General features: G+C 40.1%; 3 protein-coding genes and 1 long non-coding RNA gene across 6 annotated transcripts in view; 3 read left to right on the top strand and 1 right to left on the bottom strand.

Annotated features, from left to right (window-relative positions):
- The first annotated feature begins 13 nt into the window (after window positions 1-13).
- On the top strand, window positions 14-9,622 carry kat2a (K(lysine) acetyltransferase 2A). The gene is made up of 19 exons (XM_044181787.1): window positions 14-49; window positions 499-780; window positions 1,115-1,238; window positions 1,408-1,553; window positions 1,706-1,795; window positions 2,029-2,210; window positions 2,325-2,516; window positions 3,492-3,589; window positions 4,095-4,199; window positions 4,358-4,494; window positions 4,597-4,805; window positions 4,877-5,003; window positions 5,756-5,866; window positions 5,953-6,096; window positions 6,190-6,304; window positions 6,383-6,419; window positions 7,056-7,119; window positions 7,216-7,300; window positions 7,459-9,622. The coding sequence occupies exons 1-19, from the start codon at window positions 29-31 to the stop codon at window positions 7,650-7,652; spliced, it is 2,463 nt and encodes an 820-aa protein (XP_044037722.1). The 5' UTR covers window positions 14-28; the 3' UTR covers window positions 7,653-9,622.
- Window positions 9,623-11,351: 1,729 nt separating this feature from the next.
- On the top strand, window positions 11,352-15,777 carry dhx58 (DEXH (Asp-Glu-X-His) box polypeptide 58). The gene is made up of 12 exons (XM_044182552.1): window positions 11,352-11,456; window positions 11,644-11,834; window positions 11,952-12,156; window positions 12,301-12,491; window positions 12,614-12,727; window positions 13,016-13,148; window positions 13,280-13,465; window positions 13,599-13,849; window positions 13,980-14,291; window positions 14,380-14,570; window positions 14,675-14,774; window positions 14,906-15,777. The coding sequence occupies exons 2-12, from the start codon at window positions 11,658-11,660 to the stop codon at window positions 15,089-15,091; spliced, it is 2,046 nt and encodes a 681-aa protein (XP_044038487.1). The 5' UTR covers window positions 11,352-11,456; window positions 11,644-11,657; the 3' UTR covers window positions 15,092-15,777.
- On the bottom strand, window positions 15,576-18,741 carry LOC122869488. Its single transcript, XR_006376329.1, has 2 exons — window positions 18,580-18,741; window positions 15,576-16,158 (listed from the first exon to the last, which is right to left on the bottom strand). It is a non-coding gene; the product is annotated as an uncharacterized LOC122869488 (long non-coding RNA).
- Window positions 17,946-26,730, top strand: part of znf385c (zinc finger protein 385C) — a 138,675-nt gene continuing 129,890 nt past the window's right edge. For all 3 annotated transcript variants that reach the window (XM_044182558.1, XM_044182554.1, XM_044182556.1), the window contains exon 1: window positions 17,946-18,243. The gene's annotated coding sequence lies outside the window, so the exon portion shown is untranslated. The remainder of the gene's footprint in view (window positions 18,244-26,730) is intronic.

Below are 26,730 nucleotides of genomic sequence, written 5' to 3'. Positions count from 1 at the left end.
GAGTCTTCTGTCGTCTCCACTACAGTCTATGTCTCCACCTAACGGCAGGGTCAGTTTATTTTTGTATCAGGTTTTAACAACATGGCAGTTTAAGGTGCTGCACATAAGGCATTAAAAGGCATTACGACAAGCACAAGGCACAAGGCAATATAAGCACAAGGCAATATAAATAGATACAGACACATATAAGTAGGATTTAAAAATAAAATAAAATAGAAGATTAAAAATAAGCTAAAATTGAGGCAGACATAAAAGCATAATAACACTTCCGGTCAAGACATTTAAAATAAAACAAGTTAGGTAGCGAGTCATCGACACATCTTGCTGTTACATTTATCCTTAGAAAAGTTGATATTGTGTCGAAAAGTCTGCTTCGAGCGTAAAATCACTTGTGTGCATTCTTTATGTATGTTCTTAACACCTCTGTTTTAACCGAACAGGAGTCATTTCCACTTCTAAACACTGCTGCGGTCCTCTTAAAATCAATTTTGCCGACAGCACTTGAAGGCAGCATATGAGCTACACGGGAGCAGAGAAGATTCTTACAGCGTGGATATGTCGGACCCGGCGGCGCAGGCCTTGCAACCCCGGCTTCTCCAAGCCCAGTCTACTGGGTTAGCTGGGTCCAGTACTGCCGCGACAGGCTCCGGGTCAGGGAATAGCGACCCAGCCAGACCGGGACTTAGCCAGCAACAACGTGCAAGCCAGAAGAAAGCCCAAGTCCGAGCTTTCCCACGGGCGAAAAAGCTTGAGAAACTTGGTGTATTCTCCGCATGCAAGGTAGCTAGCTTAGCTAGCCAAAGTTCACCACAACAAAGCACTCTTCGGTAGTATTAGCATTGGTGTATGTGGGGCAGCAAATGGTAGCACAGTCAAGGCAACGCAAACAAAAACAAACAAATTAACATAATAACTTAACGTAATTATTCACTTTTGTAGCTAGCTAGCTAGCGAAACAATCTACCAGTTATTGACATTGCATCGTTGAAGATGCATGTATTATCAGCTAGCTTAAGTTAACTGAACTGTTTAGTCATTCATTGGCGTACAAAAACAGCAGTTGAGATACTGTGTAAGTCGCTTTATTTGGTGTGCATATTTTGCTTATTCTCAGGCTAGTGACACATGCAAGTGCAATGGATGGAAAAACCCAAATCCACCATCAGCCACACGTATGGATCTGCAACAACAAGCAGCCAGCCTGAGCGAGCCGTGCCGCAGCTGTGGACATGCTCTGGGTACAAACTATCCAACCTCCACATAGTCTCCACTACACCCCAGCCTTTCTCTCAATAGCAAATAAAGCTATGTTCCAGGGAGTTCTTGTTTCCCGATGTTGCTTGACACCTTATATGTTTGTACTTTGACTTAGCCATATGTCTGACTTATTTAATGCCTTGCTTACAGCTGATCATGTTTCCCACTTGGAGAATGTTTCTGAGGATGAGATTAACAGGCTGTTGGGGATGGTGGTGGATGTGGAGAACCTTTTTATGTCTGTACACAAAGAGGAAGACACTGACACCAAACAGGTCTACTTCTACCTGTTCAAGGTAAGTAAACGTGTATCTCACATCAGTGTAACAGGTAAAACAGGCCTACCAATGACCGTGAGTCCATGTCCATGATTTTCTCTAGCCCGGTTTAACATGTTTTATCATTCAACAATCAACATTGTTCTTTTTTTCTACTGTATTTCCCTTAGCTGCTGAGGAAATGCATCCTGCAGATGAGCCAGCCAGTTGTAGAGGGATCTCTTGGAAGTCCACCCTTTGAAAAGCCTAACATCGAGCAGGTGAACATGAAACTAAAAGCATCTACAGGTCATGTCTGGATTTTAGCAGTAGCTGAAGATGGGCATGCTTCTCATATGTTTCTTGAGCTTTCTGTCCTTGTTATGTTATATATTGGTGTACCTGTGGAAAAGAATTTGTGATGACAAACAAACTGACGCTAGGATGCTGCATTGTCACATTACACATTCATATTACTCTTTTTCTTGATCTTTTATTTCCTTTTCCTCCAAAGGGGGTTTTGAATTTTGTTCAGTATAAGTTCAGCCACCTGGCACCAAAGGAAAGACAGACCATGTTTGAGCTGTCAAAGATGTTCCTCTTATGCCTAAATTACTGGAAGCTGGAGACGCCAACGCAGTACCGCCAGCGCACCCAGAAAGATGATGGGACAGCATACAAAGTGGACTACACCAGGTGTGTGGATGTGTTGTAATTAAAGAAAGCAGCTACATGCATTTACTTGTTACATCTGTGTTGGATGCTGATATCAAGCTGTACAATAGCAGTGTTTTTCCTTATGACACCCAGGTGGCTGTGCTACTGCCATGTCCCCCAGAGCAACGACAGCCTACCGCGCTATGAAACCACTCAGGTGTTTGGTCGCAGCTTGCTCAAGTCCATTTTCACTGTGACCCGACGCCAGCTCCTGGAGAAGTTCAGAGTGGAGAAGGACAAACTTCTACCAGAGAAACGCACACTCATCCTCACACACTTTCCCAAGTAAGGGCAGACTCTCTTAAAATAGTATGTGTGTCCGAGCTTTAATGACAGCTGAAAAATATTTGGATTCAGTAGAGCATCCCTTTTCATCTTTTATCCTAGTCCTTGGTCTTGGTAATTATTTTAAATTGGGGGGGAGAATTGCATTTGTGCACATTAGCATAATGGGCAGTGACTGAGCTGTAGAAATTCCAAGATAAAAGGTCCTGCTTTGATTATTATCAAAGCGCAAAGACTTAATTTGTCAAATAAAATTTAAAAAATACTCACAAATCATTTTGCGAGATGGAGAACAAGAAGTCGTAATGCATGAAAAAAAAGACTACAGTAGGTTTCCATAGCACAAACAACTGTTCATAATAACTAGGGCTGCATGATATGGTAAAAAAAATCATATTGCGATTATTTTGACAGATATTACGATTGCGATATGATTCACGATTAGTGGGAATGATAATTTTTGCATCACAATTTTGATTTTCACTGAAAAAACTATCATGATGATGTGTCATTTGTTGGCATCTGTACCAAACAATCATGTTTCTTACATCTGGAGAACAAGATTTGTAGGCCAGGGCATCTCTGCAGCACTACAGTACTTCATTATAATACTGGGGGTTTTTACCCCACATTTTACCGTTATCAAAAAATAGCAGCTTCAGCGATTTGGATATGGCACTTGGCCATATTGCGATTTTGATAATATTTAAATTAATTATGCAGCCTTAATAATACTGTAATACAGAACATGAATACATAAACAATTACGTTTACAGAGGGACCTTAATATTAAACAAAGTGTTATTATTTGTAGGAGCAAGTGTTTTTACTGACCATATATTGTTTGAGAGGTTCAATTCAGGCTTTAGACAACAAACCACAGTGTGCACAAATTGGTTAAAGGTCTATTTTGATAGGGTCGGGTTTTGTCAATATTTGCCTTTTGAAATAACATTTTACGCTGAATGTCATCAGGTTCTTGTCCATGCTGGAGGAGGAAATCTATGGTGAGAATTCACCCATCTGGGAGGCTGACTTCACCATGCCCGCCTCTGACGGCACACATCAGACAGGTGAGGCGGGTGTACAGCCTCATGGTCATTTAGCTATGATATTTTTAGTCGGATGAGACCAGACAATTGTGTAAAATCACAACATCTTGTGATTCAGCTTTTGGGCTGTATTAACAATAACTGCCATAAACAATAAGTGCCATTCTCAAGCAGGAATTAACTATGACTTTAAAAGATACAGATGTTGCTAGGTTAAAATAACTAACAATAGCATAGAGACTAATGAATGTGAAATCATCCAATTTAAAAAATGAGGAAAAACTTGCGTTATAGCATGCTAATATACCGGGTAAATGGGTATGAAACAGATTAAGAGCAGAGAAAACAAAGAAAAAAATATACATACATGATTTGTGCATTGTGTAAATATATATGTGCAGAAATAATGAGTCTAGTAGAGCAACTCCAAAAGCTTAATTGAGGTTGTATTATCACTTGTTAAGAGTCATCCTGTTGTATGGTTTGCAATTAATTACCTGTACCTTTGTGTGTCTCTCTATTGCAGTGATCAGTCCTGCTGCAGTGTCCGGCTCCCCCGCTCTGCCCAAGGGTCTGAGCAGCATCTCCTCTCTGGGCAGCATGGACACTGGAGGTGCAGAGCCCATCACAGGTCTGTGAGCACTGCTTTACCTTTCTACCAGACCCTCAGTAGCTATGTTGGTACTTCACAAATGTCTCATGCAGCCACTGTAAAGCACCGAACACACACCTGTGACTACATATGTTAAATATTAATATGCCAATTAATCAACTAATATGTCTGTTCAGGAGAAAAACGTAAACTTCCGGAGGCGATGACCCTGGAGGATGCCAAGCGGATCCGTGTGATGGGAGACATTCCTATGGAGCTGGTCAATGAAGTCATGATGACAATCACTGACCCTGCTGCTATGCTCGGACCAGAGGTAGGTGTTTAATCTCAGGGGATTTGTAAAGGGGAAAAGGGCACGTCTTATTTTGTCACAAATTTAGACTGTAGTACTCTCGTTTTATGTTTATATTGCTAGACTAATCTGCTGACGCCAAACGCTGCCCGTGATGAGACTGCCAGGTTGGAGGAGAGGCGGGGAATCATCGAGTTCCATGTCATTGGAAACTCGCTTTCCCAGAAGTCCAACAAGAAGATCCTGATGTGGCTGGTTGGCCTGCAGAATGTCTTCTCTCATCAATTACCTCGCATGCCCAAAGAGTACATCACACGACTGGTGTTTGACCCGTAAGTAGATGTTCTCATACCACATGTCAACGGACGCCAGCGCACTGTTCTGATGTCTCCAACTTTCACAGGAAGCACAAGACCCTTGCCCTTATCAAAGATGGCCGCGTCATCGGTGGCATCTGTTTTAGGATGTTTCCCACTCAGGGCTTCACAGAGATCGTCTTCTGTGCCGTCACATCCAATGAGCAAGTTAAGGTACATGATAACCATTTACTCTCTTCAGAGTTGTGGCGGCCCCAATAGATTAACAAAGTGCTTGTCAACACATTTTCATTTGTAGTAGCTTATTTAGCACCTTCTTAGTTCCTAAATGCTTAGGGTCACAGTTACAAAACAGCCTAAGGCTAAAAGTAGCAGAGACTACAAATAAGGGCCGTGTCAGTCCTAACTTTAAGACAAAGTTTTTCTTCTTAGGGTGTGTCTACACAGAAAGCAGTTCAGCAGAGTTTTTCAGTTTTCATGCATTGCTGATGACCTTGGAATATCTCAGATGTCAGAATAATTCACCAAACCAAAATGCACTTTTCAGACAATTTGTTCGACAGTAAAACATCACCAACTGAATTAAATAAATAAAGCTGGTTTCATTGCCGTCACTGGAATACCAGGTAAAACTGGCACTATTTGTAGAACTATTCCACCAAAGATGCTTGTTTGGTCAACTGGAAAAAATATCAAATTCTGATACAATATTTAACAAGTCAATAATTGATTTTTTTTTTCCATGTATGAAATTAATTGTTATAAGAAAAAAACCCTTAGTTAGGAACATTAAGTGACATTTAGGAGGACTCATAGTGGTAAGATAAGATCCTTCGTGAATATGGCGACTGGTGGAAAATTATTTGCATATGGAAAGATCAGAATATTATTGAGATGTCTTTTGTAAAAAAAAAAAAAAAAAAAAACATTTCTGACATTGTCCTTTCTGTTATTTTTAATGCAAGGGCTACGGTACCCACCTGATGAACCACCTGAAGGAGTATCACATTAAACACAACATCCTCTATTTCCTCACATACGCTGACGAGTACGCCATTGGCTACTTCAAGAAGCAGGTACTGCAGGCATGACCTGTACATTAGCTCTGCCCTTGTCCTCTCCCTCCATCTTGTCCTTTTAGTAATTTGTTCTTTCCTTGCAGGGCTTTTCCAAAGACATCAAAGTGCCGAAGAGTCGATACCTGGGATACATCAAAGACTATGAGGGCGCGACGCTCATGGAGTGTGAGCTGAACCCTAGAATCCCCTACACTGAGCTCTCTCATATTATTAAAAGACAGAAAGAGGTATGTGAGACAGATCTTATTAAACCAAAAATGTGTTTTCTGCTGTGAATCTTTGTGTTTTTGATATCACATAAATAGTAAATGTCATAACAGATCATTAAGAAGCTGATTGAGAGGAAACAGACCCAGATCAGGAAGGTTTACCCAGGTCTCACCTGCTTCAAAGAAGGTGTACGACAGATCCCAGTGGAGAGCATTCCAGGCATAAGTGAGTGTTTCGTTTGTATACAATGAAAAAATACTTAAAAAATCAGTATTAAATTACTGACAAATATTTTTCTTCCAGGAGAGACAGGCTGGAAACCCAGTAACAAGGACAAAGGGTAAACTTTTAGTGTATACTATTTAAATTAATGTTGAGATGCTGTTTTTGCTGATGTAATGATCATTGGAGCCACGCTCTGTGTGCTGCTGTCTGCCACAGTGTCTAATTTGATACTACCACTGGTGAGCGCCAAAACACTGAAATTTACATATCCATCACAAAAACAAGGATATAATTTAAAACCTGGATCGGTCAGTATTAAAAACTAATAATACAGTTCAATAACTACAAAATCTTCATTAAATAACTATAGGAAAAAAACGACTATTAAAAACTCACTAATGCTAAAATCTTAATTCGTTCCACTTGGATTCTGAGATTGTAAATCCAGAAAACCTCTTTCTGTTTTCGAAGGAAGTTCATGTCAACCCCCTCTGGGTCCCAGACTGACCTTAATACCAATAACAAAAATCCATCATTGAATGCTTGGTCTCCAAAAAATGTCTGGCTACTGAGTGTTGAGAAAGGCCCTGCGCTGAAATGCATTGGTGAAATAAGGGGGATTCATTAATGTTGCAGTACTCCACATTCTAGTATGAATCTGATTACAATGCACAATCTCATTTAGAGATCTCCAAGTGCTTTTATTTTCTACAGTCAGTATTTACTCTTTTGTCATTCCACATGTTTGCAGGAAAGAGGTGAAGGATCCTGACGTGTTATACAACATGTTGAAGAACCTCCTGGCTCAGATAAAGGTAAGGGGCACCTGTTGACACCAGATGGGAACACACAACTACACACCACAGGAGTAACGAGAACAGAGACAAACCAGGTCTTTATCTCTTCAACAGACTCATCCTGATGCCTGGCCCTTCATGGAACCAGTGAAAAAATCGGAGGCTCCAGATTATTACGAGATCATCCGCTTTCCCATCGGTGAGTGTGCATCTCTTTGATTATGCAGCAGCTTTTTTTCTTCCTGATTACATTTAGTTTCTGCTTATGTCACACAAAGTATTCATTCAATTATTATTAATTTACATTGATCGTCATTCTCACCCCCTTTTTCTTTTCTTTTTTTTTTGTCCCCACAGACCTGAAGACCATGACTGAGAGACTGAAGAATAGATACTATGTGACCAAGAAGCTTTTCATCGCTGACCTGCAGCGAATCATCACCAACTGTCGCGAGTACAACCCTCCAGACAGCGAGTACTGCAAGTCTGCCAACACCTTGGAGAAGTTCTTCTACTTCAAATTAAAAGATGGAGGCCTGATCGAGAAATGAACTTAGCCATAGAATTATTTACCGATTTCTGAACAGACGAGGAGCGACTTTCACCGCTGCCGCGCACCAAGACGGAGCAGATCGCGAGGGAAATATCTCTAGCTATTGTCATATCTGAGTTAATAAAAGGGTATGTACCTGACTGAAAAATTTTACAAGGAAATTGTTGGACTTGAACAAACATAACAGAGGGTTGTTTGGAAATATCAGAGCCAGTTGAGCATTACAATGTGTCAAAATGGCATTACCTTTTCCCTTGAAGTTATCTTTTGTCATCTTTCTTTTTTCCTGTACACAGTGGGTTAATAATCTGCATATACATGTTTCATTAAGTGTACCAAAGTTATAGGTCCAAGTTATAACAATGCCACACTTTCCACCATTATTTATAGTATGATTGACCCGGTTTTGTTGCATTTAATGACATTTGTTCATTCCAATTTGCTTAAAACTTGTCACTCAAGCAGATGTATATGTAGTGTAGAGTTCTTTTCGCAGAAAACTGGACCTCGGGACCTAAAGCCAAGTTGCCTTCCGTTACTGACGGACACTTGAACATCCCAGCCATCGTTGTGGGTTTTAAGACAAACGTTCTTTGAGAGGTGAAGTCCTTAAAACACTTGGCACTGAAAGGGCAGTACTTTGACTCTTGAGAAGTCTTGAAACGATTTAATCTGTCGATTGGAGAAAAATTAATCAAATGCATAAGTAATTTATGAAGTGCAAATACCGTCACAATTGCTGCTTTTAGCTCCTTTTTAAAATTGAGGATTTGTAGCTTTTCTTCCTGTATATTGAATATCTTTGGATATTATTGACTGTTGGTCAGAGAAAAGGGCAATTATTTATCATTTGGGCTTCAGGGACATAATTTTTTAACATTCTTCATTCTAAACAAATGATTATGAAAGTATCACAGATTAACCGATAATAAAAATTGCTTGTTGCAGCCCTACTCTTGAGTAGACTGCTAGTGATGGACTGGGCATCAAATATTTCCAGCACTTGTGTGCTAAACAAAATAATTTCCCCAATCGTTGCCTTCAAGAAAACACTGTTTTCATGTTGACAACACCATAATAGATACTTATTTGTACAGTAAATATGACACATACTGTTTATACACCATTTTCCACTGGCAGGGTTTTGTTCCAAACCATTTCGGATGAGGTCACATATTAGTATAGCATTTTACCATGCTTGCAGGTGTGATACTGTAGTTGTTAGCATTGATTTGTTCTGTTGCTAGACTCTGTAGTACAGTCACTTCCACACACATATGCTAAGTAGTCTATTTAGTGTACAGCCACATGTTTGTGGTGTTCACAGGTTTACTGGATGGTTTATGTTAAGATCTGAACATGGTGGGGGAGAAGCTAACCGGCAGTCCTCATAGTGACTCTGGGCTTTTGGAAAGACAATAACTGGTTTATTTATCACACCATACACAAGCTGTAGTGGGTGTTTAATGCATGTCGGACAGTTTACAATTTGAATTAATGAAAACCATCCAACTTTTAGCCACTGTTGCAGTTGTTTCTTTTTTCTTTTTACAGTGTTAGAACATTGTAATAAAATGTTTAAAACATTTCTTTGTTCAGCGGTCAGTGTCAAACAGAGTGCTTCCTGAGATGCATCTATGGGAAGTAACTGTCCAATGCTGGTTGAGCCTGCTTATTGAATGTTCCATTGACTTGTGTATGTGTGTTTGTGTGTCTGTGAGTGTGTTTATTTTGTACTTGAATCATGACTAGCTTTGAATTACTGAAGTGATGTCAGTGTTGCATTATTCAGGGTTGTCAATTGTGTACTTCTCCCTCAATCTACCTATGCTGCATTTCAGATTTCCCTAAAAGGTCAGTCTGAGTGAACCCCGTTTGAGGATGGCTACTGTCTCTACTTATGGTATAAATGCCATTTACTGTAACTGTAATACTGTTCATAACAATAAAGTTTTTTTATTAACAATTCTTAAATGTGCAGGTGGTTTCTAAGCTGTAAGGAAACATCAATTAGTTGTGACACTGAAAAAAGGGGAGTACAACCAGACAGGTATGAACTTCAGTAACTTGACTCTGACTCCAATCAGAACTGAATCAAGATTTTGGGGTTTCAGACTTGACAAAATAAATAAAAAAAGACTTGTAAGACGACTTCACTTTCATGAGGAATACTAAATAAACAGGGCAATTGTGTTCCAGTCGCCTCCACTTGAGTGACCTAGTTTGCTTGCACTTGCTCTGTATCAGAAATACTTTAAATCTTAAATAGTGGATTAGAAAGTGCATCTGTGGCCAAATATGTGCATGTTATGGTGCATCTGTGTAAAATGTTTTTTAGGACCAAAAGGTATTCTCTTGTACCTCTGTTTTTGTGTGTGTAGCAGTAGGTTTCGTTTTCCTGATGCAACAAAAAGCAGGCAGGGCCCAGCTGTATGAAAAGCAGGTTTGTCGTGGTCTCTCTCTTTTCATTGTCAATAAAACACCTCAACGGTAAGCCTCATATACAGTCTAAGATAAATATAACATTACCCACGCCTAGACTATAAATGTTTTGTGAAAGACTTACTTATTGTCAGTCTTCCTCTGTCACTGCATAGTGAAGACTAGCTGTTGTTCCTCCAGAGCCTCCCTCAGTAGGCCCTCCTGCTGGCAGAGTGCACAGAGAATTAACTTTTGTTTCTCTGTATCACATAACCAGATTTGAGACTCCACCCAAAACCTCATAGTGCTGTCTCCATTGAAGCAACTTGTGTGAATCACAGGAACAGGCAAATTATGGTTTATAATGCATATGTATTCTTGGTGAATGTTTCTATAGGTCTTGTGATTGACCTTGTGTGCAGGTATGGATAACCCCAGAATGTATTACATGTATTGAATGTAGTATATTTATCTTCGAGATTTTTCTTTCACCAATATTTTTAGGTAGAGGTAATTCAACTTTTTACACAGGTGTAGGGGTAGTCAAGCCCAGAATGTATTCTAACCTAAGCATGTATTTTTCCTGCTTATATAGGGATAGGAATATTGATTTTATTATTATTTCTGATTGGATAATTTTGTGCATCAGGTTGCTCTAGAAGCTGTTTACAAGACGTTATTCTTCATTACTTTATCGCTCTGAAAAAGGTTGCCAAAATGTCAGCTAATTTGATAAAGTCAATGCTGCATATCTGCAAATAATCAAATTATAACAATTGTTATGTCCGTTATTGTTCCCATTATGCACTGTCAGAACAGCTTCATTCAAATTTCAACATTTAGCTTGACTTAAAATGAACTGCACCTACTTCCTACAAAACAATAACTTGCAACTAAAAACAAAAAGTTGCAGAATAACCGCAGGGCAGAAAACATCAAGTGACCTTAGTTAAGTTAAAACAGCCACGGGCTTTCCCTGCAACAACTGTAGGTTTTGCTTTGCTGATGCATTGAGGAACAACTGATAACTCAGGAAAATTTCAACGCTCTACAAAAACACCTCAGCTGTAAAACCACTAATAGAGCAAATCTATAAATACAATTTAAATATTGGCTTAGACAAGGCTTTATTAAAAAAAATGGTTGTGGAAGATGTATTTCATGTCAGTGTTCAGACTTCCCCTGTCACTGCATAATGAATATAATCTGTTGTTCCTCCAGAGCCTCCCTCAGTAGGGCCATTTTTCGAGTTCAAAGTGCTTTTACTTTCATTTCCATGTATCCTCGTCACACAGCTGATCACTACAGTATTTAAAACCCCAACCACCTCTACCATAGGGTGGCAGTGGACAAGGAGAAGCAAATACCACACAGCTGACTGGTGAGTTAATATAAAGGCTGACTTCCTTTTACATCTTTACATCTCTATAGATATATGATAGTGAGTCAGCATGCAGAATGCTTTACCCTGATCTAGCCAGACTTTATAGTGTTAATCTATCTGTCTATGGTCCATTCCTTTTCTACAATATGGGAATTCTGTGTAATTCTGATGTGTTGTCAAACAGGAGCACAGTGTAGGATGGCAGATTTTGAACTGTATGCATACCAGGAGGAAGTGGTTGAAAGGGCACTTCTGAGAGAGAACACTATTATTTGGCTGCCGACGGGAGGTGGAAAGACCCGTGCTGCTGTATATGTGGCCCAAAAACACCTGGAGACCACACCGAAGGCTAAGGTGGTGGTCCTGGTAAACAAGGTACACATAATGCACACAACAGACAGGACCAGAATCATTTTCATAATAATATTTTTTTTTTAAAGAAATGTATTTTTTTTTACAACTAGTGTGTTTTTGATGTCTACGACACTGTAGGTTCACCTTGTAGAACAACATTACACCAAAGAGTTCAAGCCTCACTTGGGCTGTAACTACACCCTGGTGCCAGTCAGTGGAGAGAGTGAGGAGAAGGACTTCTTCGGGAAAGTGGTGCAGGACTCAGACGTGGTCATCTGCACAGCACAGATCTTGTATAATGCTCTGACTAACATGGAGGAAACCAAACATGTTGAGCTCTCAGGTCAGTAAAAGTGAGCTTAAACAACCTTGATTATGATGTTGTGATGACAAGGTGAATTGATGTGGGATAGGTTTTCTAATTGCCTTAACATAAACCTAAGATCCACAAGTAGAGATTGTACCCTTGATGCATCGTTCCTTACAGATATTACTCTACTGATAATCGATGAGTGTCACCACACCCACAAGGACTCAGTCTACAACAAGGTAATGGGATGCTATTTGGAGAAAAAGTTGAAAGGAGAACAACCATTGCCACAGATCCTGGGTCTGACTGCATCACCTGGGACAGGGGGCGCAAAGATCCTGGAAAAGGCTGTGGAGCATGTACTGCAGGTCAGGGTTTACCTATTCACTTTGGGGTTTTACTGAATTTGTCACTAATATGAGCTGGTCTGTCTGATCTTCCACAACTCTCTGCCTCTTCTTCTTCATCATTATCTTTCTCTCCCTCTCAGATTTGTGCCAACCTGGACTCAGCCATAGTTTCAGCCAAAAACTATGTCTCCGAGCTGAAGAAGAAAGTACCCAGACCTATCAAGACATTTGACATTGTGGAGAAAAGACCAGAGGTAAGCTGGGTTTTTTCTTTCTATTTGTAAAATTTTTAAAAATTTCCAAATAAAAACAGATTTTGTGGTAGACTGTAATGCAGCCTGATAATTACTCCACACCCCAACTGACCTGAGGACACTGAGATAAATGGGCTTTAAGCAACATAGCCTGCACACATTTTCATCTGGATTGTGTCATATTTTAACAAAGAAAAACTTAAGCCCTCAAAACAATTTGAAAGATGCTATAATCACAAAAAATTCTACATGTAGTCAACGCAAAGGCAACTTTTTTTTTTCTTTTAGGATCCATTTGGGGATCATCTGAAGTGGATGATGCAGCTGATCCATGAGTACATGAACCTACCTCCAGACTTGAAACTGAGAGAGTGTGGCACACAAGAGTACGAGGCAGATGTGGTGCTTCTAGAGCAGCGAGGTAAAAACACAGTTTGTTTGTTTTTTATCCTGTAGTGGAATACTATTGGTTTAAGGGTGCTCACTTGTGATGGCAAGGAGAACACGTGCTTCTGTTGATGCTTGTACATAATTTGTGTATATTTGGATCAGGAGTAAAAGAGAACAACAGACTGCTAGCACAATGTGCTCTCCACCTCAGACAGTACAACGACGCCCTGCTCATCAATGACACCCTGCGAATGATGGATGCTTATCGCTCCCTAAAGGAGTTCTACATCACCAAGATCACCACAGCAATTGATGGAACAGACTTCTTCCTGGTGGGACTTTTCCAAGGTAGGAATCTATAAATATTAGTTACCACTTGTCTATTTGTATGTTTGGCTGCATGATGTTTATTTATGTTAAGGTCACAGTGCACTTTTCCCCCATGCAAGCAATAATTAATATCACTGTCACTTTTACACAGAGAATGAGAAGGACCTGAAGAAACTGGCAGGGGATTCTCGCTATGAGAATCCAAAGATGTTCCAACTTGAGAGCACTCTGCTGAAACAGTTTGGTCCAGGTGTGCAATCAAGGGGGATCCTCTTCAGTAAAACCCGTAAAAGCATCCGCTGTCTACATGACTGGGTAGTCACCAATAAAGCCTTACAGGAAGCTGGCATCAAGGCAGCCATCCTCACTGGGGCTGGCAATGGTAACAGTTACATGACACAGGTGTGTTGATATACAATCCTAACCAATGAGCATTAAATCATTCCAATTCAGTAACAACTTATCTATGGATGTGTTTTTGTTTTGTATGACTTTGTCCTTACATGCTTTTATGTGCACACTTTCCTTGCAGAACGAGCAGGCGGACACAATCCGAAATTTCCGTGACGGTACTCTCAACCTCCTGATCTCCACCAGTGTGGCCGAAGAAGGCCTTGACATCCCTGAATGCAACCTGGTGGTACGCTATGGACTGCTTACAAATGAGATTGCCCAGCAGCAGGCCAGCGGACGTGCCCGAGCGAGAGACAGCCAGTATTCAGTGGTCGCCCAGAAAGGGGGGCGGGAAGTGCGCCGGGAGCTCACCAATGAATATCTGGAAGACCTGACTGGAAAAGCCATTGCTAAGGTCCAAGATATGAACCTCCATGAGTTTCGCAGAGAGGTGAGAGTGTGGTACTCTGTCCATCTTCATCCCTTACGCTCACTGCTTAGTGTTTCTGCCATCACCTTTTATTCTTCTTTGTCTCCAGATAACTGACCTACAAATTCAGGCAGTTACTCGCAGAAAAGTTGCAGAGAGCCGCAAAATAGAGAGGAAAAGTCTCAACACTGCTGCCAGTATCCAGCTCGTGTGTCGAAACTGTTTCAAGTCTGTGGCCTCTGGCAGTGACATTAAACTTGTTGACAATGCACACTATGTCAACGTCAATCCTGACTTTAAGTGAGTTGAACTCTGTGTATAAAGGTTCATGCAAAAGTATTTTCAGGCTGAAGTCTTCACAAAATGTCGTGACTGCTTTAATCATGGCTTGTCTTTGCACTCAGGGAATACTACAAAGTCGGGGGGCAGGTAGTGCTACCAAGGAGTTTTGAGGACTGGGAGCCCGGGCGTACAATCAGTTGCAATAACGGCAGCTGCAACAAGGTACAGTGGGCTCTCTGCCAAATATTAATTTAAACTCAGAAATAGACTCTGTCCTGCCCAAGGCAGTTGATCAACAGAGCTGATGTTGGTGCATGTTGGGGTGTGAGTTTTATTCTTATTTAAATTCACAGGAATGGGGATTTGAGATGAAGTACAAGCAGATTGCCCTGCTGCCCAACATAGCCATTAAGAACTTTGCCCTGGATACCCCTGATGGCAGGATGACTGTAAAGAAGTGGAAGGATGTCACTTTCACTGTTGAGGACTTCAGCTTTGAAGAATACTGCCAAGGCAACTTCCCTGACATCTTTGATTGAGACACCAACAAGAGAATTTTTTCCCCTACTTCACATGTCACTTTTTATCTGTTTTTTTATTCCAGTCAATTGGTATTTACCAATCGAGTGTATTGCCTGTGCTCATTTAAAGAAACCATCATTGTACTGTTTGAGGTGTTTAAATATGAACACATGCTTTTCTAAAAGTCCCCTCCACATGTGCTAGCATTCATTTGTGCTGCCGGGCCAGTGAGGCAGCAGTGTGCTAAAACCCATTACGCATCGATCATGCTTGAAATTAGCATGGCAGCTTTGTTTATGCCCAAGGTCCTAATTCTCTTTGCATGTTTTTGTGTGTATTTCCTCTACTTCAGCTCAAGTCAAGCACAGAAACACAGCACATGAACCATCACGAATACTTGACATGTCATGATGAAGATGATTCCTCATGAACTCTCTTTTAGCCATTTTAAAATGCTTTTAATTGGCAACTAAATGTTTCCAGTAGATGCAGTAGTCAATACGTGTGTGTGTGTGTGTGTGTGTGTGTAGTATGCAGATACTGTGTATGTACAGATAATCTTAGTTTTAACAACATTTTATCATTATCCACTAACATTTAAATTTGTCGCTGTGTACTATTTTATACCAATTAATTATGGTCAATATAAATGAACTAAAACCATTTGAGATGAAATATAAATAAACTTTCCCCTTGAAATGCCTGAGGTCTTTTCTAATTATTTTGCCTTGATTAACCACTAGGTGTCAGTGTTGGTTAGCCAATCAATTCAGACACAATTTCTCCACCTCTGGAACCTCTAACAGATGATGTGAATAAAGCCAGAATGGACATTTTCTCTGGTGTTTCCCAATCTGAGGGCAGGGAGTCCATGATGCCCAGCTGCTCTGAGGTTAGAGAAGTGAGTGTGACTCCTCAGACTTGCTGTCAAAATGAGGTTGAGAAAGATGTATGTGTAACTCTCTTCTCACACTCACCAAACTTTGCTGGTGTACCCTTGAGCAAGGCACTTTGTCCCCAAACTGCTCATTTGTCGATAGTACAAGAAGGTTGGTTACAGCCTCCAGATGTGTGTATGTGATATCTGGAAAATGAAAAATGTACTCAGTTGACCGGAAAGGGAACAAAGTATTTTCATGCATTAGTTCTGATAGAAAAAGTGGTTTATTTTTATGTGTTTCTTTATGTATGTTTAGGTAGGAGCCTTGTATGCACTAAAAACATCCCTGAAACCACAACGCCTGCAAGAGCTTCTCTTTGTAGTTTTTAAAATGTTTTGACTGCTGCAGCTCACTATGCTGCTTCTGAATCACTGGATCAATACAGGGTTATGTATTTCAGCTTGGATCATTTACATCTACATAGAAAAAGAGATTTAATACACTTTGTTTTTCATTTAACACACTGGCTTCAAAGATACATTTTGCTGCATAATAATTTCTCGTTTCTCAGAACCCTCACAGCTTGATTTTAGCAATCCCCAAAAGACAGATTTAGTCTAATCACAGAAAACAGTCTTTGCTGAAACTATTTACAGTTTAATTTTGCTGCTGTGTTTATATACACAAATCAAGCTTGATGTACAGCAGCACAGCATCATCTATAATGAGCCGTTTCCAAAACAAACCCAGATTATGAAACTAAAGTAACTGGTGAGGAAACCATTAATTTCAGGCTGGCAGCTGTATGGGGTGTATTCACTTTTGACCCACAACACATCTTAGAGTGTATCTCTGGGCAAGACATGATTAGGTCAACCTCACTGTGTCACATGTGCCGTAATCCTTTTAAATCTGGCGGCGAACTGGAATCAGTACTGCTACCATGGACGTAATCATACTAAAAACAGGCTCTGTTCGGGTGTCATGCCTGACTCAGATTCAGGGAGGCGGACAGGAGCCGTGTAGTGTATGATTTACTCGGATCAGGCTCAGGCTCTATAATCAACACTGATTACTTCCTTTTACTTCCCAGCTCAACACCCCATGCATCTTAATTGCAATTAGTTCTCTTCTGAAATTAAAGCAGCTTAGAGTAGTTGAGCAAAGGATAACATGGTGTGTTGGTGTGTGTGTAGGTGTGTTTGTGTGAATTTAGGGGATGCTACTCACATTCATAATAGGCTTCTTGTCACTGGTATCTAGGGCATACACATCTGTCTGTCTACTGTATGTGTCCCATCTAATACAGTTCATGAGCACTAAACTAAAAAGTCAGTTCCTAAATGTCTTGGAAGCACATCTTACAGCTGACAGACTGATGTCATGTAGGACACAAGACATTTCCAATATATAACAAAACTTAACCAGTTTTCTAAGTCATAACATGGCTTTGTCCACTTCATATTTTATTTAAAATGTGAAAGCAAGATGGAGCATTTATGCATGTTTTGGCAGAAGCATATCCCATTTCTTTTGGGGCATGTTTAAACAAAATTAAAGCTATGGAAAGTCAGAAGTTAACTATTGGTGCTAAAAATGTCGCCAATTATTAGATTATGAGTTGATTAATTGATTAGTTGATTGTCAGAAAGTAACTATTTTGATAATCGATTCATCGTTTGTCATTTTTCAATAAAAAATATCAAATAATAATATAATAATAAAACTTTATTTATAGAGCACTTATCAAAACAAAGTACAAAGTGCTTCACAAAATAATATACCAAAAATACCAAAACCTTGCTGGTTCCAGCTTCTCAAATGTGAGTATTTGTTGTGACTAGTAATTATCTATTTATCTAGAAAATAATCAGCAGATTCACTGATGATGAAAAAAATTATCAAATAAAATACCCTGCTTCTATAACTTTTTTTCCTGGTAACGGTTTTTAATTGTTTTATCAGACAGGAAACCTCCAGATGTGAATCCTGCTGTACCCCCGGTCTGTGACTGACAGGTCATTAGCAGAATTAGCTACAGGTAACGGCAGCTAGTTGACCTGGCGACATGTGTGTCTTGAACTATGCAAGGAAGGGCTATTACACAGAAACCTGTCCAGTTGGCTGCATTTTTCACAATACCAATTCTAGAAAAAAAAACACGATATATTCAGTGGGCATTTCAGCCACTCAACACATAACAAACTGAGCTAGTAAACAAGATTTAGTGCAAGATGCGGCGCAGCATGGCAGCTCCACCGTTGGCATCAGGTGGAGCTCAGCACTAGGTGAGTGTTTCCAAATTAACTGTGAATTGGCAGCTTATTTGATACCTACACATATTTTACTTTTTTAGCTGTAGCTCTGGGCGAACATGTAACGTGAAACAGCTTGTTGGGATTCCTAAATTAATGTGTTCTTCTCCATTTCTCTTCCTCAAATAAGTTACACACACAGATAAGAGAGAGAAACACTGACCGTGTTTTTCCATTCATGGCGCTGTGGTCTCGGCTCAGGCTCTACCTCAGGTGCATTAATGACAGTTTGTCAGCTCTAAGGTCAACCTGAGGTTTCTTGTTGTATTGAACATGGCGGAGCTGGTAGCATTTTGAGTTCACACTTACCTGCCTGAAACATGAAGTTCATGGCTGTTATCCACTGTGTGCCTGGGTTTATGTTTTCCAAAAGCAACCTCGGCCAAGTGAGGTGGTGGTGGTTGTTGTTGTTGTGTAGTTTAACATGTTAGCATGCTAACATTTGCTAATTAGAACTAAACACAAAGTACAGTTGAGGGCTGATGGGAATGTCAGTAGTTTTGCAGATATTTGGTCATAAACCAAAGTAAGGACAAATAGAAATTGTGACCTGATGAGGGCGCTAGATAACAAATTAGGGCATCAATCACCAAAGTTCATCCTGTAGGGGGACATGAATGTGCTCACGAAATTTCATGGCAATCCATCCAATAGTTGGCTATAGTTAAATGTGATCTGCATAATGATGTAAGTGGAAAAGTCAGGGGATCATCAGTCATTAGGATTCTGGTAACCATGATTGAGATATTACACAGGGTAAATGAAACTTTGACCCTTCTGGTGGCGCAGAGTCAGTAGGGATGGGCCATGACGGGCAGGACACTTAAATAATCATATAGTTCATTCATATATTTTTGTGGGAAAAAACATGTATCTAAGTTCCTTTGCCTTTTTAAATAAGGGAATACTTTTAAGCATTTTGCGCATAAAATTAGTGTGCTAAGACAACATTTATTGGAGTGGACTACAAAACCCATCACTAGGTCAATTTCCTGGCTGCACACAGAAGTCACACCTGTTTGGCCAGACTAGTCACACATGAAGCAACACACTCACAATGTCAACATGTTTTTTAACACACAGTTGCTTTCTCCTTGTAGTCGGCACACGCTCTCCAGGACTCGTGCTCACACAGGACACCGAGAGACAATGACAGACACAAATATCACCGGGTCACCGGGCATTTCCTCAGGGATCGGCCTACTTGTCAGCCAGTTGCTTGTGCTGTCTGAGAGTTTGCTGTGTTGTTTGTTGGACTTCTTGTCGAGGTGATAGGACTTCACAGTCTCTGTTCTCGTGGCAACAGCAATGGATCAGGTTACTTTCAGTGACAAGATTGACATTTGCTTTGTCCTACTGTATGTTGTTATGTATGTCGTCTGCGCCTTATTTGTAGTTCAAAGTGCTTATTAAGCTGCTGCCCAGCCTGTGTGGATGTACAACACTGCAAGTCAACTATGTTTGGAGTCATGTGGTTTGAAGGGAGCGTGGGTATCATTGACATCTCTGTCTCGTAATGTTGTTTGACCTTTTTCGGGGCAGTCGTGTCTTGGATGCCATCAAATAGCTCTCGGGTGAATTCAAGATGGAGAGTAGTTTAAATTTTATACAGAACATTTCTTTCTACATTTTAATTTTACGGTACGTTCCTTTTTTAACACCCAGATGCTTGAAAACATGTTTGTGTGTATTTTCTTTTTTTTTTTTTTACATGAAAGCAATTATAGTACGCAAAGGGTGCATCTTTGTTGTCGCACGTCTCCTTTGATTGAGGATGTTGCTCTCTGAAGTGGACTGGAACTCTAGTCGGTGCCAGAGTCAAGAATTACCCAGCTTATTTCATGCTTTATTATAGAACAGATAAAAGAGACGCTTGTCTTTGCTGTCTACCACTTTGTGGCTGGGCTTTTGTCTGCTCCGCACTGTCTTGTCCCTTTCTTATGCTTTCCTTTTGACAGATGTGCCTGCTAGATTATTAATCTAAAAGCTCAAGTATGAACTCCCAATAAGTTTAGGATCTTTCCCCCCGCAGATTGGTCAACTGTTTCACAGGCAAAAGAATTCACTCTAAAAACAAATAACAAGTGCAGCTATGTTTTAGACCATAAAACATTATGACATATCAGCAGTATAAATATTAGCACTCCCATCAAAATGTCTGGGAGAAGTAGAGACTGTTGACAGCCATGTTCTTAAGTAGGCATACTAGTAGTGCTTCAGATATTTATTCCATGTACATAGCTGTGTGTGGAGGTGTAGTGGTTTGGACTAAAATAAATGTGTGTTTCTGTCCTCCTTCCTCTGTCTATGCCATTGACTGTAGTTTGTGTCACTGTAATCCCTGTTATTAATCCATGTTGAGTCGCTTTAAGTCATTCAGGCTGGTGGGGATTATTGTGGACTTGTATGACAGCCCACAGTTTTTTATTTACTCTTCTCTACACTGATCACTGGAGGATGATTGAGTGCGGCCTTGTTTGCATGTGTGTGTGACGAATGTGAGGGTTAACTGAATACATTTAAATCAACAATAATTGAAACAATAAGTCGCATAATAAATTAGTCCATTGACAAAAGAATCACCAACAACTTTAATATAGAGCTGAAATGATTAGTCAATTTTTTTTAAGCAAAAGTTTGTTTTTTGTTTGTATTTGCTTGTTTCTGAGCCTTCTATATTAGTAAGCTACACATCTCTTTGGACTTCTGGTCACACAAAAACACACAAAAACACACAAAAACACACAAAAACAAAAAGTCGTTGCCTTGGGCTTAGGGAAATTGTGACAAATATTTTTCAAAATTTTCTGACATCTTATAGACCAAATGATAACAATCAGTTTAATCCATAATAAAAATAATTGTTAGTTGCAGCCCTACTATAATAGCCTAATCGATGATGCCATTAAGTAATTTATCAAATAAAAAAGCCAGCATTCCAGCTTCTCAAATTTGAATATTTGCTGCTTTTCTGTTTTATATCATTGTAAATTTAGTATCTTTTGGTTTTGGACGATGGGTGGACAAAAAAAACAAAACAATTTGAAGATGTTAATTTGGGTTCTAGAAACTTGCAATGGTTCACTAATTTCTATTCACTATTTAACTTTTTATAGACTAAATGAGTACATGCCATGGTCGCATGCTGTAACTGTGAATAAGTGCTAAGTACATAAACAGTAAATGTGTATTTAGTTGTTTGTCTGAGAAAGACTGTGTGTGTGTTTGTGACAGCTGGGAGAGTCCTTATTCTCAAGGCAAGGCCAGGGGCGCTTTTCATTGGCTGAAACAATTGCACACACAAGAGGAACCAAAAGCATTTGACTAAATCAGGCTATCCCCAAGATCGGTGCTGAGGGTATCGATTATGCCATAAAAAACTCACTGTTATAAAGCAGTCAAGGCTTAGACATGCAAGGTCTGTTATTTCCAATACCAACTTTAAAAATAAGATGAATGAGAAAAGTAAAAAATGGCTACAGCAGCCTGAAAAGTGTTTCAGAAAATGATGCATCTAACAGACAGAGAAATGATGAAAACAGAGCGACAGGGCATAGAGGACAGGGCACAATGAGGAAAAAATGTTGATTATAGAAAGGAAGAATAAGGAAAGCTATGAATACCTTCATAGAGTGTAGAATAGTTAGAGGTTGAATTAGAGTGGAGGAACAGCAGCATATGTCCTGAAGGAGGAATACCGCCATACGAAAGTGAAGTCATTCATCATCTGTAACCTTGCCAGGACACAGGACAGACTTCCAGAAATCTGATGTAAACAGAAAGAGACAACAACAACACAATAGTCTCCTAGAGCTGGTTGATAAAAACTGTTACAATCCCCAAGCAGCCCAGCCAAACCTGCAAAAAGCATTGTGTACTGGTTGGAGCCAGAGATAAGTAGAGGGCTCACATAGCATAAAAAGATTTCTGCAGATTTATGAGGCTCTGGCACAGAGAGGTATTGATCCCTTTCCCCTATCTGAGATAGTCAAAGGAGAGTGGAGGCTACTGCAAACCTCAGAATGGTTTACTTATATTTTATATTTGGGGTATGTAGGTTGTGCTCATTTCCAGCATGACTTACTGTAACTGGAGAATACGCGATTACAAGAATTACTGTTAGAAAGGGCAGCAATAGAGGGTCAAATCAGCAATGTCAAGAGTAGAACTGTAGAAACTATAAACTGGAGGTGTTTGCAGCAATGTCTGTAGATTATCCTGAATTACAGGACATTGTATCTGGAAAGATGTATTGCTGTTGAGTTTTTAATGTGGCTTTTTCAGTCATTTGAGCAACACAAACAAAATTCCATTCACCTCTATTGTAGCTGCATGGCAACAGAAGTCTCAGTAGCAGATATTACTGGGGTGAGTTTAAAATGATTGTTTTAAAGGAGCTGTGTGTATGATTTAGTGGCATCTAATGGTGAAATTGCAGTTTTCAATCATTTGAAAACCGCTCGCCTCACCCTCCGCTTCCACGCGAGGGTGAGGCGATGGTGGTCGCAAAATAGCAAAAAATGCGAAAGGCCCTATCTAGAGCCAGTGTTTGGTTTGTCTGTTCTGGGCTACTGTAGAAACATGGCGGTGCAACATGGTGGCCTCAAGGCCCCAGGAAGGGCTCCGGGTTTTGAAGCCAATTTAACATAGTGGGCAAACTGTGGAATTACAATAATTACAATGTTACTATAATGCCGTAGAAAAGGTTTCAGTCGTAACCTTTTCTATGATAGAACACTCCTGGACGAATGAGGGACTACACCGTCTTATTACTATAATGCATAAATCTAACCCCTGTTTTGCTTGTCCATGTATGTAAGCAACACAGCCAAATGGGGTTATGTTAGAACAAAATAAGAGTGAGCTCATATTTTTCCTTATCGTACTTCTAATATCAGGACCGACTAACTGCAGTCAAGAAAAATGCTGTTTCTTTATTTCCATATCCTTCATGGGTCATCAGCTGGTGAGGATGCCAACTTTCTGCTTGGGATGTGCAGCTTTACCCTCAGTGGTTTAGCACAATATCGTCCATCAGCCATCAAGAGAATATTTATCAGCCCTTTACAGGGTTCTCATTTTAAAAGGAGTCACCTGGACAAATGAAAAAGTCAGCCAGAGACTGCGTTTCCAACCAACTAACGTTAGCCACAGTTTCAGCCAGCAAAATTGATGGCGGCTGCGGTTAGAAATCAGAAGCCTGTTTTTGTCTACCAGTGACTGAAATTCAGTCACAAAATTTGAAATTTTGTGACTAAACCAGTTGTTTAAAAAAAATTTGATTGTATTGTCATCGTCATCACCCTCACCAACAACAGCAGCAAAATAACAAATAGAGCCATTGGTCACACTTGGAGAGCTGCAGGTCATGGGCTGCAGCTTTGCCTAATAGAGGCACTACATTAACTGGTGGCGAGTTTTGACAGATCCAATTAGAATGAGCTCCATACCGCTGCCACTGCCCTCCAAGCAACCCTCACACAAGCAACTATATGATAGCATGGCATCCACACCGCTCCTGCTCATCCATAGTCTCACTAGTCTCTTTGGTCTTCCTTTGGTGCACCATAAACAGATGCAATAGCAATTAGCAACATTGTTCATCTTTGTTTCTGTTTGTTTTTCTTGGCTTTAGATATTCTCATAAAACTAATCATACACTGCAGTGTATTACTAGAAAACACATGTTTCCACGCTGAATATTTTTCGTGCTGCCACCACACCCCCTTTTTCCGCATCCCTCAAAATGTCTATTCCTGTCTCTGGTAAAGCTGCTTTTCTCTCGTCTATCCACAAATGTCCAAATGATAGGTTTTGTGTCTAAGGAGAAAAGGGAGTCATGCTTCACAAGACGGATAACAGCAAAACATCTGACTCCTGCCAAGGAGAGGAAACAAAGCAGGGACATTTTTGCAAAATCTATTCTTTTGTCCTCATCTGAGGCCTGCTTTCTTTGTGTACCCTTCACTCTCCCTCTAGCAGCAGTCCTAGCTCTCAATTATTCGTGAGAAACAACGTACTTGTCAATCTTTTCACTTTCAATAGCTAATGGTCTATCTATCTCCCTCTGCCCAACAGTCAGGCCAATTAATTTGATCAAGCTGTTGAAAGTCATTTTCAGTCGCAGCGGGAGGGCAGTGCCAGACTGACAGCGTTGACTCACTATATCCATTGTTAAAAGAGGAACAACACTGAGTAAACCAAGGTAAATTAGCCTGAATGGACCCAGAAGTAATTTTTTATCTGGACCATTCAATTATGTGTTTGTGGGCATAATTCCCTGTTATTTCTCAAACAATGTGTGGTGTGCACATGTATGTGTACTTTTGCAGTCACATTAGGTGCAAAATCCATGGTTAGGCTGTGGCATGAATCAATATGTCTGTCAGTATGAATACTAGAGGAAAACATACGAGACTGTGAGAAATGATATTTTTAGTCTATAACGTGGCCTTGTGATATGTGTAGACGGCAATTTGTCTATTTTCAGGTGTCACACTGTATCTTCCATTTTGTTGCCTGTAAAAATGGATCAAGCCCACTGGAAAATGCTTTCCACTCTTCAGTCTTTAAGGCAGCCAGCACATGCTGTCTGAACAGCTTTTCTTTGACTTTCTCTAAAGGAAATCTCTGAGAAAAAATAATCTCTGTCGCAAGTGCGTTGAAAGATGATGAGTTGTCCAAATACTGTTGAACGAGAACTGTGTGTGATTTATTTATTTTATTTTCTTGCTGATGTGAGCTATCAAACCCCTCATGCAGGCCTTTTGATGTAGCTCTCCATTGTCTTGTGGAGCTGCAGGAAATTGAAAGGGAAGATCAGGGGAGTGTTGGTGGAGGGGAGAAGAGGTAGAGGACGGGAGTGACGCGCAAGACGTCAGGGTTTTCTGGGACATGGCACACGGAAATGAACTAGCCTTGCATGACCTGCGGGAGCTCGCTCTCAAAGTGTGAGGATATACAGGGCAGAGAAGCAAGCAAAGCTGTTTTAGAAAACAAGAGAGATCAAATAAGTGATTTTTTTTTATTTGCTAAAAAGACAAATGGCACAAATCCAGGTTTAATATTTCTGCAGCATCTTTCCAAACCCACTCCACCTCTCACCACTGCATCTAAAGCTTTATTCTAATTCAGAGAAAACACTAAACCTTTGGAGAATTACACAAAACACACTCGCTCAGCCTTAAAAGAGCATTTGTCCCTCGAAAAAGAATAAAGTTTTAATGGAACCAGTGACTTGAAGAAGAGTGAGAAGCTTTCTCCGTGTCTGTCAGTGAACACACACGTTCCCATATTTCCTTCCGTGCTGATCAATTATAATGACAGTCTGAACAGGCTGTTTCAGGTTTGGCGAGTACAAAGTGGTTTTAGGCAAGGTTAATAAGTCCATTTCTGCTCTTTTGTGAGTCCTGGATAGTGGAATTAGCGTTTGATTCCAACATGGCTATTGCATATTTTTGTGAATATATTTGAATATATCAACCATATTTCAAGATGTGATTAATACTTTACTTAGTTTACTTGTCCATTAGAGGCTGTAAATAGTGAAAATTACAAGTCACACAGTGTTCCTCTTGTTGTTATAGGTACTATAACTGTATTAGCCTATTTTTCAACTGGATGAGATGTAGTTTCAGCCCTAATAAATATTATTGCTTCTCCTGAAAACAAGCTTTTAATCACAACATATATGGGTATTTATAGTGAACAGGCTAATCACTACAGGAATGGGAGCAATTTCATTTGAATTTAGCTGAGCTTTTCCCTCCTGTCTAGGTTGTTTAAATGGAGAACAAGAGGGAGATGAATACAGAGGACAATGCATTCCGTTATATCAAAATGACAGATAAGCAATGAAGGAGTCCTGTTCACCCCCTCCCCATTGTGCTCAGGTAGTGTGGAGAAAGAGGTAGGAAGTGTGATGTGCAACGTGGCAGGTCAGACCCGGGAAAGTGGGTTTGCTCTGGCGGGAAATGGCTATTTACGTAGCTGAAAATGGAGTGGGCCTTTCTAACATTTTCATAGCCCTGCAGGCAAGAGTAACCTTCAGCAGAAAACAGAACGATTAAAGAAACGGGAGGGGGAAATGGAAGGGAAGAGGCAGAGCGAGAGGTGGGGCAGAAAGCATGCAAAGTGATTGCATGGGAGAGTTAAAAATGATTGGAAACTGAGTTCGGGAGAAGGGACGGCAAGGGGGAAATAAAGATGGACAGAAATAGACAAAATGATTTGGAGGTCATACAGAGGTGTGAGAGGAGAACACTGCCTTACACAGACTGACAGGTAGAAAATCAAGAAAATAATGGAGGTAATGGTTGACAACAACAAAATACTTGCATATTACTATATATAGTGCATATTACAATACTTGCAATAAACAACATATTTTAGCCTTTTCCTAACAGCTTTACACCTTGTCGCACCTCTTAAGCCTTGTTTTTAAACCATGCAAATCACTCA

Source organism: Siniperca chuatsi, linkage group LG21 (assembly GCF_020085105.1).
Source record: "Siniperca chuatsi isolate FFG_IHB_CAS linkage group LG21, ASM2008510v1, whole genome shotgun sequence".
Taxonomy (NCBI): domain Eukaryota; kingdom Metazoa; phylum Chordata; class Actinopteri; order Centrarchiformes; family Sinipercidae; genus Siniperca; species Siniperca chuatsi.
This window is presented reverse-complemented; position numbering and strand designations above follow the sequence as displayed.